The sequence below is a fragment of the Hakea prostrata genome, chromosome 6 (genome assembly GCF_041222555.1).
Source record: "Hakea prostrata isolate BN-2017 chromosome 6, UWA_Hpros_2, whole genome shotgun sequence".
Lineage (NCBI taxonomy): Eukaryota > Viridiplantae > Streptophyta > Magnoliopsida > Proteales > Proteaceae > Hakea > Hakea prostrata.
In genome coordinates this window covers 35,729,365-35,745,831 of record NC_142605.1, presented here as the reverse complement: position 1 = coordinate 35,745,831, position 16,467 = coordinate 35,729,365, and the positions used below count along the sequence as shown (strand labels likewise).

The following is a 16,467-nucleotide window of genomic DNA, read 5'->3' as shown; positions in this document are numbered from 1 at the left end:
CACGAAAGGATGGCGGGTGCTGCATGTGCACTCCCCTCCTGGGGCATGAAGTCCACATCAGCCCCCATCTCCTTTGCAATCTATCTACTGGGATGACTTCCCTCCTCATCCAGCAATGGCACTCCACTGTCCTTGATCCAGTCAACTACTAGGTTATCATCATCATCCATCTCAAATATGTCGGCTAACTCGATATTGTTACTCTCTCTGTCCATCCCTGTCTAATATGATCCTCCCTCAGTCTCATATTATAGTGTATGTAGATAAGGTCCTTTAGACGCTTCACACCCAATCGGTTGTGCCTCTTTGAGTGAATGAGGTTGAAGGTGCTCCAATTTCACTCACAACCAATGGCAAAACATGTCTTAGGAGAACACTTTGCTTGCAATTGTACTCAAATGAGGTGAGTCACGTCCAAATTGCAACCACCATTCAGCTGCAACAAACATTGACTCCAAGTCATTTCAATACTTAAATAACTAAGTTAAAGATAGAATATAATAATTAAATATATAATAAATGAACTTACCCCCAAGGGCGGATTCCCTTCCTGATACGACCATGGAATGACTGAAGTTCCCAATGGCATCCCTAAATGTCTTTATCTAATATATAAAGAAGAAAAAAAAAATAACTAGTTACTAGGTAATAACTTAGTATAAAACTATGAATTGTGAATATCAAATCACTATCTCACCTTCATAAGGATGATTGCTTGTTTAGATAGATATGGTTCCAACTTCTTCACTACAGTTTGGACGGTATCCATCAAATCTTGCCTCATCCCAAAATTGTCCTTGTAATGGTACTTGGGATTTAAGTAGTATGATGTGTAAGAAAAAGTATGTCAAAAAAGGGAATAGTTAATACCTAATAGTGTGATAACATGATGAAAATTAAATAGAATACTAGACTTAACAACTCATTAGCCTTATGCAGTGGATTTTGCAACATAGACTCCCATCTTACTTGGATGATTTTGAGGACTTTTTTGTTGCCGTGTGGGTAGACTTGAGCAACTTGCTGCTTCATCCTCTCTGCTGCAGCCCATATGTGTGGTAGAGTAGGTCTTCTCTGTTGATCGACCATCCTCAACACATGCACCACAAGCTCAAACATCTTCACCACTATCCTCATCTTATGCCAGAAAGTCTCATTGAGTATGGTCAATTGTGCTCTCCTTCCTCCTACGGATGAAGAACCCTCCTAGGTAAACCACTGCTCTAATGCAAACATTCTCCTAAGGCTAGTCTTTATACTCTCAAAGCTCTGTAGTGTTATCCAATTAGTAACAAATCCGGTTATGACTGGTCTTGCTAAGTCACCCTGACATTTGTTTTCATCATCTTTAATGCATATGTGTGGTTATAGATGAAGGTGCTAACTTGTCGGGCTTGCTCCGCGGTCTTCTTCACAAGTTTGACCTTTCCGATGTCCTTCGGCATTAAGTCAATGTAGTGAGCAGCACATGGAGTCCAAAAGAGCCTCAATCTGTCCATCTACCAAGGCATCTACAAAGTCATAAAGTTTACATGTAATGTAAATATATATATATATATATATATATATATATATATATATTTAAAAATTAAAATTAGTACTATATGTTTTGATACCTGGAGTTCTGCTGCATCTTCAACCTAGCTTTCTTGTAGTTGGAGCCATTATCAATCACAATTTGGATCACATTCTCCACTTCAACCTTCTTCACCACTTGCTTTAATAATTTATAAATGTATTTTGTATCCTTCCTATCACCGGATGCATTAACTGACTTGAGGAACACTGTCCTCCCATCACAATTCAACATGAAATTGATGATGGACTATCTAGTGGGACCAGTCCAACCATTAACCATCACAATCACTCCATAATGAGCCCACATGGGCTTTAATCCTTTAATATACTCATTTAACACCTCCTTATGCTTAGGCAAATAGACATTATATATCTCATATGGAGTGAGTCCATGTACACTACTCCTAGCCCTACCTATCTCCTCAATCATATCCCTATAGTAGGGCCCTTGGGCTGTATATGCTGGAATACTGTGGTAATAAACCCATTTGGAGAAAGCCATCCCCACTTTTTCCTTCACACTCCCCCATAAGTGCTTCAACTTTCTTTGTTTTTGCTTAGGCCTCCTAAATTGGGCCAGATCATTGCGAATAATCTCCAGATCCGAATTTGTAGGAGTGTTGATTAAGCTCGACCCCTTGTTGGGGCCTGTGGGATAGGAACCTCTTGGCCTCACACTCTAACTCCTCCTCATAGGGAGTTGGGAGCTGCCTGTGCCTCACATACCTGCTGGCTCTCTAGAGGACCCACAACCCAGAGACTTTTGTTGCCTCTTTATGTCATCAACCCTTTGTTGCTCCCTACTCATCATCATCGCCCTCCTGATCTATTCGGCCTCTAGGTTAGGGTCACATCCATACTCTCGTGGCTCATCTAGACCATAATCCTAGGGATCTGGAAGGTCATCTTGGCATGCATCTTCAAACTCTTCCCTTTGTGTTCTCTTCTCTTTCCTCTTTTGCTTTCTCCCACTATATATGAGGCGATTGCCTTCTTGACCTTTGAGGGCACCTTTTGGCACCCTACTAGATGCATCTTCAGTGTAGTGGCCCCACCTCCTCTTATTTGTTTCTTGTAGTAATTACACTCACTTTTCTTCCTATCAACTGTCAATGGCCTCTCGTGTTGTCAAGCTATGTCTAACATCTTTGAAAGAGAGTGTCTTATACGGGAAATATACACTAAGTATCTTGAAAAGCTCCACAATATGCTCCAAATATTATATACATGCTTCTAATAATAACTTCATATTTTCAAATATAAACAAAATATATAAGTATTTTTTAATATATATAAATAATTTCAAAATATATAAAATACACACTAACTATCTTAAAAAGCTCCACAACATACTCCAGAAATTGCATACATGCTTCCACTAACACTATCCTATTTTTAAAATTTAAAACAGAAATTAATTATTTTTTTAATATTTAATTTTTTAAAAAAATTATTTAAATATATATTAAATATAGGAAAAATAGATAATTAACAGAAAAAAAAATTGATTCAACTCCATCATAGCAATATGGTATCTCATTTTTACTAATATACATAATTTACAAAATAATTTTTAATAACAGAAAAATAAAAAAAATAGTAGGAAGAATAAAAAATTAATTTTGACAATACAAATTCATAGGTCAACACTCTAAATAAACATACTTAAATTTGGAAGCAATCCAAGAAGATTTAAGGCACAAACAAAACAAAAGTAAAAAAATGAGGAAGTTGGTTACTCACCTTGCAAGATTTGAGAAAATCCACAAATGGAAGTGCAAATCTAGTGTTTGAATGAAATGTAGTAGTACAAATTAGGTGAAAAGAGGGATGAAAGCAAGAGAAATAAAAATAAAAAAAAAATTTCAAAATAGGGTCGAAATCTAAGAGGCAATATCGCTCGATATTGTCGGTATTGACGATAGGTCGATATATCGATCGAAAACCATGATTTTTATAACCTGGCCTGTGTTGTTTCGGTGCTACACAAGACGACATGATATGATACATTTTGTGTTCCTACTTGCGCATTTCATTTCGATTTGTAATTTTGTAAACATTTAGACCGAAATTTTGACAATTTCGGTTGAATTTTCTTCCATGGCTAAAGATATGTATGACAGTGTGGTGACTAATGAAAAACCCGTGCAAAGTCAAGGCAGTGGATTCTCAATTACAATGAGGTTACACTAAGGCTCATCAACCGTTGGCATTTATCAATTTGTGCTTATCGTGGATAATTTAACAGAGGCATACAAGACGAGGTTCCATGGTTTTTACCTTTTTCTAATGATATTGTTTCGGTGGATGAGTCAAAGGTAAGGGATTAACCCCAACTTAGAATTATATGTATCAAATCAAAAAGGTCTTAAAGCAAGTAGAACAAAAACTAAATATATGATGTGCAACTGTTGCTGCACACGATGGTTAATGAGGTAGTGTTGTTGAAGAGAGGGAGATGCTTCTAAGTGATTATATATATATATATATACATAATGGTGATGTAGAGGATGATGTGAGGTCAAACCGTGGATCACCATTAAGGTTTTTCATGGTGACCAAATGGTTTGGAATTTGAGTCAGGAAATATTCTCTTTGTGAAAATGGGGTAAGGCTGTGTATATTATGAGCCCTCTTAGACCCTACATTGGCAGGAGCCTCCTGCACTTGGTACACAGTTATATAGAGAATGATGTGACCTAGAGGTTGAAATAGGATGGATGAAGGGGGAGAGGTGCATTCAAAGTGTTGTGTGATTGAGGCATCCATCTGAAGTCTAAAGGAAAATTTAGGACTTTCTATTTAACCAGCTATGATGTATGATGTGGAATGTCAGGCTGTTAAGAAACATTGTATAGAATAAGTATAGCTGAAATGAACTGTTGAGATGGATGTGTGGCAAGATTAGAGAAAGGATGAAGTAAGAAATGAGAAATGACCATATTAGGACTGATTTGGGATGAGCTCCAACTCATGATAAGATGTGGTAGGGTCGTTAGAGGTGGCATGGTCGTATTTAACAAAAGCCTTTGGATGCTCCAATACAGAATGGTGATTGAATTCAGATTGGAGATACTATAAGAACCACGGCAGGCCTACAATAACTATAGAAGTGGTTAGGAAAGACATGTATACTTAGGTCTTGTATCATGTATGACTTTGAATAAGACTTACTGGAGAGAACGGATCCATGTGCCCATCCCATTTAATTAGCATGAGGCATTGCTGAAGAAGTTTGAGTTGGTGACATTAGGACTGTTTTGTTTGGATGATCTGTTTATTTCTTTTTGAGCATCTTGAAATATGGTTTTCAGGACCTCTTAATCCATCTTCTTCTTGCTGATCCTGCCTCTTTTCACAGGTGTTACATTATCTTGTTAGAGTTGAGCCATATACTACTCTCTCAATCCAGCTTCAAGGTGGAAAATTTGATCATGCAGACAGAATGTTTTCTGATATAGCTGCTACTTGGAATGGTGTTCTTGAGGACATGAGTGATGTCAAGGAACTGGTATGAGTCAATTTTCTTGTGCCACTTAAACTCCATGAACTTATATTTATATATTTTTTTAATTTCTTCCGCTGGTGGCAAAACATTTGTATTTATTTCTGTATTTGACTCATTCTAGGTTCCAGAGTTGTTCTACCTCCCTGAGTGTCTAACCAATGTAAACTCCATTGATTTTGGTACAACACAACATGGAGGAAAGCTAGGTATGTTAAATGATGATGCTCGGACAAAGGCGCGTAAACGTGCTATGTTCTTTCTCGAATTGTGGTAACAAAACTTGGCTTGCTGACCTCTTAATTCATGGTCATATTGCAGATTCTGTTCGACTTCCTCCTTGGGCCAAAAATCCTGTTGATTTCATACATAAGCATCGGATGGCTTTAGAGTGCGAATATGTATCTGCACATTTGCATGAATGGATTGACCTGATATTTGGGTATGTTAATTTCTTCTTGGAATTATTCATAGTTTACCTTCTTTTTGTTTCCAGTTTTGCTTTGTTGATGCTTTCTCCTGTTTATTTTTATGAATTGATACTTACAGATATAAGCAGCGAGGAAAAGAAGCGATAGCAGCAAATAATGTGTTCTTCTACATAACATACGAGGGGACAGTTGATATTGATAAAATTACAGACCCAGTGAGCCAACTCTTTTCTTCTTCTTCTTCCTTCTTTCTTTCTTTCTTTCTTTCTTTCTTTCTTTCTTTCTTTCTTTTTTTCTTTTTTTTCCCCCAATGAATAAAATATCATACCAGAAGGGGAAAAACAAGTGAGATTGTACAAAGAGAGGGAAACAAGAGAAAGGAAAAGAAGCAATAGCAGGAAATAATGTGTTTTTCTACATAACATATGAGGGGAAAGTTGATATTAATAAAATTACAGACCCTAGTGAGCCAACTCTTTTCTTTTTCTTCTTCTTCCCCCCCCCCCCCCCCCCCAAATGACTAAAATATCACACCAAAAGGGGGGAAAACAAGTGGAGAGTGTACAAAAAGAGGGAAACAAGAGAAAGGAGTGGGGTTGAAGGGAAGAGAGAGCAGCCTACAATCTGCTAGGGGGCTGTAAAGAAGAAGCTAGACCCCAGGTGACAACAATGAGCTTGTTCCCTTGGGGTATCTGAAACTGGGGGTGGGGGAGCAGCTGGAGTCTAGAAGAGACATCATAGGAGATGGCTTTCCAAATCAAGTCCTTGGACCTAGAGTTGGAGATCCACTCCTAGGTTTTTGCTGCCACAATAAGTGAGATATCACAGCTCCAAAAACCAACTTTCTAACAGTATCAAATATAGATGAGCCAGAGAAGGACCCCAAGATCCAGAACCAATCCCTACTAAATTTAAAGAAGCGTCTAGAGTGGGCCAAATGGTAGAAATTGCTCTCTCCCAAGTCCCAAATAGAACAGGAGAAGGAACAGAAAAAGCAGGTTTCGACATTTTCGATGCCATTCCAACACAAGGTGTAGTTGGGGTTTGTAGGGATGTGACGGTGGATGAGGGATGAGTGGGTAGGAAGGCAACGGTGTAAGGATTTCCACACTGTGAGGGCATGATGGGTTATGTGACTTTGAACCAAACCAGAGTGTACCAAGGGACAACCTGGCTGAGGAAGCGGGAGAGGCTCCAGGTAGAGGAGCAGGAGAAAACCTTCAAAGGGGAGGAGAGCCAAATGGTTTGGTCTTGAGGCATCAGCTTTTTTTTTTTTTTTGGGAAGGGGGGTGAGGGGGGGGGGGGGAGGACCAAGAACCATTAGAGATGTAAGTAGAGAGCTTTGTTGCATTGGGGATATAGGAGTCATAGACCTGGTGGGGACCTAAGAGGTTGCAGTTTACTCCCAAAGGGAAGTCAACTCTTTTTATTCTGTGTTTTTCCTTAAATTTGAATTTTGAGGACTTATTTTGCTCCTTTACATATTTTAATAGGTACAACAGCGTGCTACACAAGACCAGATAGCATACTTTGGCCAAACTCCATCCCAGCTTCTGTCTGTACCTCACTTGAAAAAGAAGCCTCTGGCTGAAGTTCTTCACTTGCAGGTGCATCCGGATCTCAGTATGCTGGAAATCCATAGATGCAAATGATTTAATGTATTTGTGTTAGAAGAATCCTTGTTTGAAGAACTGATATCAACTTTGATGCAGTACATGTTCACACAACAACCTTTAGCAACTTCTGAACTGGTTTAATTAACAAGCAAATATTAATTTCAGCTTTCAACTATAAAAAGAAACTTAAATTGACAGCTATCTTTTAAATGAGAAATCATTGGATCACATTCAATTGGCTGAGACTTGATGAATTCACTTTATTATGGTTGATTTTCTAATGTGGAGGTTGTATGGTTCTTCTATGAAACCTTGCTGCATCAATTTTTTTTTTTGTAAAGGGTGGCTTTATATTAATTTACTGGGATAAGGGGGTGGGGACTATTATATATACCATCAGGGAGGATCAAACCCTGACATCTTCACTAAGAGGTGTTGATCATTGCTGACTGAGCCAACTGTTGATAGTTGTTGTATCAATTTATGTCATGGAAGGTAGTAGTGGCACTAGAATGCCACCATTCCTACTAGTACCAAGGTTTGGATCCAGCAAAGAAAATTTCATCCTCAAGTAGGTTCCTTTTCTCAATATTAAGTTCGAATTTTTGGTCCAAATTGAATTTTTTTTAATGCTAGTAGAGTTCAGGAATATTATCAAATTTTTGCATCAAGCAATTCTGAACTCTTTCTAGTATAAATATCAGGTGTGGTGCAAAGTTAAGAAATATTTGACTGTCGCTTGTGCTTCTGCATCATTTAGGCACAAATGCTTGGTTTTGATTAGAGGGAAGAGATCTTGCCCCGTGACATTAAAAGAGCTAACCAGGCTAGAACTGCAAAATGACCTCATTTTTCATAAAACATTTGCAGTTCCGTTGGTCCTTAGTTTCTAGTTTCTCATTATGGTATTCTAAAGGGGGGGGGGAAACTAATATTTACTTGAGCCAATATAGAAGTCCTCCATTTCTATTTTAGTGTTGTTTCCAATATGGAAGTACTCCATTTCTATGTTAGTGTTGTTTCTATATTATTTGCTGTGTAGCAGGGTGAGAAGAAAGAAAATAAAATTTATCTCTATTTCTAATTCCATTTCAGACCATCTTTCGTAACCCAGGAGAGGTCAGACCTTATGTTGTTCCAAATTCAGAACGATGCAATGTGCCTGCTGCTGCTATACAGGCATCTTCCGATTCTGTCATTGTTGTTGATTTAAATGTTCCAGCTGCACATGTTGCCCTACACAAGTGGCAGCCAAACACACCTGATGGTCAGGGTACACCATTTCTTTTTAATCATGGGAAAGCCTTTGCAAACTCCAGTGGTGGAGCATTCATGCGCATGTTCAAAGGGCCAGCTGGGTCAGGTGAAGAATGGTTGTTCCCCCAAGCACAAGCATTTGCAGCACCGGAAATCAGAAGCTCTGCTCTTGTTGCCATAACAAATGACAAAGAAATCATCACCGGTAGGTGGTCATCCTCTCTTCTTGTCCTCCCTCTAGGATGCTATTACTATTTATTTTAAATAAAGCATTTATCTTTTCCACTGTTTTTTTGGAGACTTGTTAATGAAGGACTGCTGGAATTATCTGTCTTCTGCTTCATGTTCAGGTATCATAATGGTAATTGGTAAAAAAAAAAAAGTGATGTAATTCACTTCAACAGGGAAGTGGTTTTCTTTTTGAGAATATTCTGTCTCTACAAATGTAGTAAGAAGAGGACGCTAAGATAAATATAGTATAATAAAATGGTGGGGGGAAAAGGCAGGGGGGGGGGGGGGTAATGGTCATGTCTAGATATGTGTTTAATGGTTTTCTGAACCTTTAGGTTGAAAACTTTTGTTTTCCCCTGCTATTTTCCTTGGAGAACATCTAGGCTCATACTCTCTTTCTTCTTCTTCCTTTTTTTTTCTCTTTTTTTTTTTTTTTTTTTTGAATTCGGTTTGAGACTGCTTATTTATTAACCTTTTCTGCAAAGTCATCTGCTGAGATGTAAAGATCTGAATTCAAAAATTCCAAGAAGTCGGATACTTTGTAACTAGTGCCAACATTGATTCTGTAACCGTGTACAAATATTCAACAAACTTCATTGTATATCAATCTAATATGGATGTCCTCATTTTATATTTTATTAGGTGGCCATGCAGATAACAGTATCAAGTTGATATCCTCTGATGGAGCGAGAACTATTGAAACAGCTACAGGGCATTGTGCTCCTGTCACATGCCTTGCTTTGTCTGCTGATGGTAATTGCCTTGTAACTGGATCTCAAGATACCACTGTGATACTTTGGAGGGTGCACCGGGTGTCTGCATCGCATTCCAGCAATATTTCGGAGTCTACAAGGTCATCTGACACACCCACTTCTTCTAGCAGTGGTAACCTAGCAAACATTTTGGCAGATAGTAGCCGGAGGCGGCGTATTCAAGGCCCAATGCATGTCCTCAGAGGTCATCTTAGGGCAATAACTTGCTGTTGTATCAATGCTGACTTGGGAATAGTTGCTTCATGTTCCGACTCTTCAGATGTGCTGCTCCATTCTATAGGGAAGGGTCGTTTGATCAGGAGGCTGGTGGGTGTACATGCACATACTCTCCGTCTTTCCTCTCGAGGTATCATAATGGTCTGGAACCAATCAGAACGTAAGATCAGCACTTTCACTGTCAATGGGAGTCCAATTGCCACTGCACAACTTTTTGTCCCTGGTAGCATCAGTTGCATGGAAATCTCAATTGATGGGGAACATGCTCTGGTTGGTATTAATTCATCTTTGGATAATGACGGGACCTGCAATATAAAAAATGATCTAGAATCCGACGAGAATGAGGCTGAAGCTATTGACCACGGATCAAATAGCCAAATACCTAACAGCAGGTTGATTGTTCACACCCCATCGGTTTGCTTATTGGATTTGCTCTCGCTGAAGGTACAAATTAAATAATGAAAATATAGGCCCCTCAGCATTTACTTCTCTTTTTTAGTTGCTTCTAAGGTCCATGTACTTGTACCAGGTAATTCATACATTGAAGATGAGACAAGGGCAGGATATTACTGCTGTGGCTTTAAACTTTGATAACACAAACCTTTTAGTGTCGACATCAAATAAAGAGTTGATAGTCTACACTGATCCATCTGTAAGTAGTGTTGTTTTTTTCCCTCCTCTTTTTACCTTTCATCTCCGCTTCCTGCTAGTGTTATTTGTAGACCTCACCTTAGCTAGCTAGCTACGTGCTTTTGCTTTGCAGTTGAGCTTGAAAGTGGTGGATCAAATGCTCAAGCTTGGTTGGGAAGGCGACGGGCTCACTCCCTTCATAGAATAAGATTTGGGTGAAGAAGAAGCAATACGAGATCGTTCTGAAAATAGGTTCCTCTGAAGCTAGAGTGTTAAAAGGCAGGCTTGGACAGCACATTCAAAACTCGAGCCATTTGTATAAAAAAAAATTGGCAGGTATGCTATTGCTTCGAGGATGTAAAATATGTATCCATCAAGTGGATCACCAATACAGCTATTACGTATATGCCTAGTAGGTTGACCACTTGTTTTTTTTGACTAAGTTGAGGTGTAAGTTTGTTTCCTTATAATGTTAGGGCCTGTTTGGTTACATGAGTGTAGAGATTTCAAATATCTAGAAATTTCAAATCTATGGAGTCATAATTCATAAAATTAATGGTTTGGTTATCTGAACATGTGGAATGAAATCTGTGGATTCATCTGTAATTTTTTGTAAATACAAAAATATCTAGCATTTTTATAGTAGGGATGAAATTTCTGGATTTCACCTTATAACCATAAATCTATAGATTCACGTCTTTAGTGTAAAAAAATGAATCTCTAGATTTCATGAGTCCAGGGATTTTCACAACCAAACGGGTATACGGGTATAAATCTCCCATTTATAAATCCAGAGATTTGAAATCTCTGGATTCATGTAACCAAACAGGTGCCCTTAGACCACACCAGCTGTGGATAGTTTCTGTGTTCCTCTCCAGTTCCCAAAATTTTAATAAAACTGAAGTTCTGTTCTGGCCCTCTTTTTTACTTCTCCAAGTCTTTAAAGTCAGTGGGTCTGTATGAGGTTCACAATTCCCATTCTACCATTGGAGCTTGGAGAAGCCATCTGATCCCAGAACAATGTCTTCGTCCTAATCTAGAAATTTCAATTTGCAAAATTTTATTTTTCTTTGATTAGCATTAAAGAATACGTTTGTCAGAGTAAGATGATTTATTTTAGGAGGCCTCTTACATGGATTAGGCTCCACTTAAATGTGGCATGGGATATCAAGTTAGGTCCCTTGATCCAGACAAAATAGAAGATTTCAGGACTGTTGACATCTGAACCATAAGGGAAATTATCTTGAGGGGCAGAACATTTTGGTAAGGTTCGTTACCATACATTTGGTCTATCAAAAATGAATTACATAATTCACATGTTCCTATAGGCAAATGTCTTATCCAGATAACCATTCAGACAAGCAAGAGGTAGTGGGTTTCATTCATTGATTCAGCAGAGATGTTCTTGGCACCAGTCAGAGAAGAAAATACTCCATTTCTATCCGCATTGAAAAGCCTTGTTATCCTGATAAATCCCTCTGATAACATGAAACAACCAGCGATCTAGGAGATAACCCACCTGAGCTTGATTGAAGTTCTTGGAAGTTTTCACCTTTAGGAGATTGAAAATCCATAATGTTTGTTGGAATAGCTTGATGGAGATGCTGCTTAAAAATCAGGATAAAATATCAATTAAGTTTGACAGATAATATACTATATGATTGATTCTTAGGACCAAAATTCGATTAAATGTTAAACAAGTTTAAATTGGATACGGTGGTCCCATGCGATAACTTGAAAAATTAAATGAAATAATAAATTCAAATCACATGATTCACATCAATTATATTATAATTTTTTAAAATTTCATTTACAAAAAAAGACAACATTAACTTCAATTCTTATCAAAGAAGCAACAGCAACAATAAGTAGTTGGGAAATGCTTTGACTATGCCATCATAAGGTGCCATCAAACAGAAGAATTTAATCAACGTCCATGAATGATAAATTATAGATCAAACTATAAAATTGAAAAAATCAGATGCTATCATTTATCTTTGAATATATTTTATGCGTCCAAAATATGCTAAGCCTTTAGATCTCCTCGTGATGACCTGCAAAACGAAAGCGTCAGATGTGGCCCGACCGCTGGGATCGGGAGTCCACCTCCGAAGGCTAAGTCAGTTGATGAACTTAATCACAAACGGCTCTGCTAGAAGCACAAAGCTAAGGAATGAAGAACTGGAAAAGGTGATCTAGATAGCAGGTGTGCTTAGGAATGAAGAACTGGAAAAGGTGATCTAGATAGCAGGGCGCTGATAGTTTAAGTCTATCAGTATGTATCTGAACTTGAGTCTTAGATTGTGTGTTTTCGATCCTCCTCACCTCGTATGGTAGTGAGGTTTATATAGAGTGTACCTTCAAATCTCCTTCGTTGGATGCACTTGAGCCTTCTTCGGGTAGTCGTTGGATCTTAGCAGATAGATCCGTTCAGCAACAGACTTCTACTTGTTTGGACTAGTAGAGGACTCCTGAGATAACTCTTTAGGTTATGCGATGATTATCCATTCGATAATGATTAGCCGCAGCCGTCAATTGGAGTCTGCCATCATTAGGGTAATTACCCTAATCCATAAGTAGGATTAGGGCATGCTTGTAGTTGAATCCGTTTTCTTCTTCAGTAAGCCATCTTCTGGATCCGGTTCGCTCGGGAGCGAGTCGGTTCCCTCTGTCTCGACCGGGGTCGAGAGTCGAACCAGGTAAGAACCTGGTTTGATCATAATTTCTCCGTATCAATATTAAATTCACTAGTTAGAGATAAGTGGACTCAAACATAAATCATATTTTCATTCAAATTTACAACTAATATTATTCTTATCATTTATACTAGCTTTTTTTTTTTTTTTTTTGATAAGATAATCATTTATACTAGTCACGAAACTTAAACACTTAGGTTTTTCTCTAAATGGATAGCTAATGAACAACTTCAATAGTTTATTATAACACCCTAAGCAAGAAAATAGTGTATAAAACATTACCATCAAACTAATGTGACCCAACAACTACGCTTACCAAAAATTACAAGAGCAGCATTAAAAGATTATAGTTGTCTATAACTAAGATGATCTACTCTTTTCTTTTCTTTTTTTTTCTTTTTTTGGGTGGATCCCACCTATCCTCTTAGGCCTTAGCTTGCATCACCTAACAATTTATAGTGGCATGACGTACCACGCCATGACAGACAAAATAGAAGATTTCAAGAATATGACTTCTGAACCAGAAGAGGTATTGCCCTGAGAGCTTCTGCTTTCTGTAACGTAATTCCAAACTTATCAGCCATGTTCATGTTCTTCGCCGAGATCCCACCTTCAAGTTTCCAATCAAACGATTGCAGAAGCGAAGCCAACATCAGGTGCACCATCCGCAACGCCAGTAACATTCCTGGACAGATTCTTCTCCCTGCACCGAAAGGTATAATCCCAAAATCCCTGCCTCTGACGTCAATCTCCGACGAGCCCAAGAATCTCTCAGGAGCAAATGAAGTTGGGTTCGTCCAAATGTTGGGATCTCTGCTAATTGCCCACGCATTTATTAGTACTTGAGCATTCTTGGGTAGAGTAAACCCAGAAATTTCCACATCAGTTTCGGCTCTGTGAGGGATCAAGAGTGGAACAGGTGGGTGTAATCGCAATGTTTCTTTGACCACTGCTTGTAAGTAAGGAAGCCGAGCTACATCTGCTTCTTCCACTGGTTTACCTTCATCAAGGTTTTCCCGGAGCTCTGACTGAACCTTCTCCATTGAATCTGGGTTGTGGAGCAGCTCTGCCATGGCCCATTCCAATGTTGTTGAGGTGGTGTCTGTTCCTGCCCCAAATATGTCCTGTAGATATATATACATATGATCGGACAAGCTAGAAGGAACAAATTATTAAGACCGATCAATTACAGAAATGGTTAATAAGCCTAAGGTTACTTACCACAAGCAGAGATTTCATATAGGAACGGCCAAATTCCGAAGGGTTTTCCCGGAAGTGAACAAGAAGGACATCTAATAGATCCTCATTTCTTTTCACAGGAGAAGAAATAGAAGCTTTAGAGTTCAATCGTCCGTCGATGAGTTCGTCGAACACTTTGTGTAGTCTTGCTAAATGAATCCCAAACCGACGCTTTATACCCTGGAGGTCTAATGGTTTCAAAACAGAGAAATAATCTGAAAAGTTGGGCTTTCCTGCCTCTTCCATTAATCCCCAAACCATGGCTTTCATCTCCTGTGCGATCTCGGAGCCTGGACGAGCCATGTCGACGGAGAAAACAGTGTTGGACAACAAGTTCAGGGTGGTGGCAAAGGCAGCTTGACCAACATCAACAGCTCGACCCAGTTGGGCGTTTTCAAGAACATGATCAAGAAGTTGCTGAACCTTAAGGCGCCGCAGAGATTCACCGGCGTCAAGTCTCTGGGTTGTGAAAATCTGATTATTACAGAGCTTGCGAAGGTTTCTCCAGCGTGGAGAAGCAGAAAGCCATACTATAGATGATTGGTGGTGGTTCAGTGCTCGAACTGCATCCACAACTGTTCGACCAGCGAGTGCTTGGTCGTGGGTCTGAAGAATTTCTTTGGCTATAGCTGCTGAAGAAGCAACTATGGTGGTTAAACCACCGAGCTTCATAGTCATCAGAGGACCATAAATCTTTGCTAAATCGGCGAGTGACTCGTTGGGTTTGTCACCAAGCTTGAAGAGACTACCAATGACTGGGAGAGGAGCTGGCCCTGGAGGGAGTTTTCTGCCGGAGTTTCTTCTGCCAATGATAATTGCAGTCCGGAGACTCCACAGCACCAGAGCCACACCCAACAACAGCGTTAACAAATCCATCTGGGTCTCTCTCTCTCTTCTCTTCTCTTCTCTTCTCTTCTGCCTCTCTGTCTGCTCTGCTCTGCCTCTGGGAGTTGTGTCTATATGTAATGGGAAATGGGTTGGAACTTGGAAGCATGTCTCTCCACTATATATTTATTTTTTTAGTCTCTCTCTCTACTATTTCTGTCTATGGGAACTTGGGGAGCACTGATCTCACACCTTACATTCAAAGTTTAAAAACACTACTCATATAATTTATCTTTCAAACTTTGCGAAGATGAAAAGTATGACTTACTTGCATTAACATTTAACTATGATTTTCTAGTAACATGGAGGGTCAATGACAAATTTTTGATCTACAAGGGTTTGATTGATAAATTGAATAACTCAATGGAGGTGTTAATTTTATGGGTAACGTCGCAAAAAAACTTGTCTTAAAAATAAGTGGGACAAGATTAGTATAAGATTCCTTTTGTCATCCTTGTTTTATGTATAGAATCTGGATTGCCTACCTGTCAAACTAGAGATCTATGCTCACTTCACATCTCTTCACCAGCATACATGCATGCAGTTTGAGAAGGAAAGGTGATGTAAAACCATGTCTTATATGAAGACTCCAAAGCCCTAATATGGATAACTGCTGATTAGAACCAGCATGATATTTTTAAGGATGTCAAAAAACTATAGATTGAACACTGCTAATGACAATTCATAGGCCAAAAATGTATGAAAGTGCTTAAACCTTGAAAAATAACATTAGAAGAAAAATAAGCACCAGTCCATATTCCATTCTTGGCAAAAACACATCTTTGAAGAGTCTTTATTTTACCTTAATAATAATAAAACATATTTTATCAACAAAATAATAATAATAATAATAATAATAATAATAATAATAATAATAATAATAATAATAATAATAATAATAATAATAATAATAATACACTTGAAAGAAAGATAATCTACATGGCCCCCTGGATTTTTTTAAATTGTAAATATCCTTGTTTTTTTTCCTTATTTCTCGAAATACCACTATTTGGCCCCCTCCAAAAACTAAAAATAAAAATTTAAGATAAAGATGATGGGTACAAATGTCATTCATAATCTTTATCTAATGGTTATCATTAAATCCCTAATTTTAAGGAATAAAAAGTTAAATTCTAATTAAAAACTAACTCACGATCCATGAATTTCTCCTCGTATAGTCTCTCCTATTTTCATTTCTATTTATTCTCTAATGAATCTCCTCTTTTATTCTTATTTTTTCTCTTCTTTTTTTTTCTCACATGTCTCACAAAATATTGAAGTAGTTAGCAAACTTTGGAATTTTCCTAAATCTTCTCCGCATCAGGTATTCACTCTCTCTTTCTCAAATTATTCCTTTTTCTCTCTCTCACACTCTCACACTCACAAATTTTCTATTAATTTACCTAATTC

At 38.2% G+C, this 16,467-nt stretch overlaps 2 protein-coding genes across 2 annotated transcripts in view; one reads left to right on the top strand and one right to left on the bottom strand.

Annotated features, from left to right (window-relative positions):
- The window catches only part of LOC149013689 (WD-40 repeat family protein / beige-like protein), a 52,903-nt gene extending 41,770 nt beyond the window's left edge, over positions 1 to 11,133 (top strand). Inside the window, exons 24-32 of the mRNA XM_089158626.1 lie at positions 4,940 to 5,089; positions 5,208 to 5,292; positions 5,405 to 5,525; positions 5,633 to 5,729; positions 7,008 to 7,121; positions 8,226 to 8,592; positions 9,261 to 10,051; positions 10,137 to 10,259; positions 10,371 to 11,133. Of these exons, the coding sequence (XP_089014752.1) occupies positions 4,940 to 5,089; positions 5,208 to 5,292; positions 5,405 to 5,525; positions 5,633 to 5,729; positions 7,008 to 7,121; positions 8,226 to 8,592; positions 9,261 to 10,051; positions 10,137 to 10,259; positions 10,371 to 10,445 (1,923 nt within the window). The 3' untranslated portion in view covers positions 10,446 to 11,133. The remainder of the gene's footprint in view (positions 1 to 4,939; positions 5,090 to 5,207; positions 5,293 to 5,404; positions 5,526 to 5,632; positions 5,730 to 7,007; positions 7,122 to 8,225; positions 8,593 to 9,260; positions 10,052 to 10,136; positions 10,260 to 10,370) is intronic.
- A 2,203-nt stretch (positions 11,134 to 13,336) lies between these two features.
- Positions 13,337 to 15,075, bottom strand: LOC149013688 (geraniol 8-hydroxylase-like). The gene is made up of 2 exons (XM_089159449.1): positions 14,155 to 15,075; positions 13,337 to 14,057 (listed from the first exon to the last, which is right to left on the bottom strand). The coding sequence occupies exons 1-2, from the start codon at positions 15,046 to 15,048 to the stop codon at positions 13,434 to 13,436; spliced, it is 1,518 nt and encodes a 505-aa protein (XP_089015575.1). The 5' UTR covers positions 15,049 to 15,075; the 3' UTR covers positions 13,337 to 13,433.
- Between the last annotated feature and the right edge of the window lie 1,392 nt (positions 15,076 to 16,467).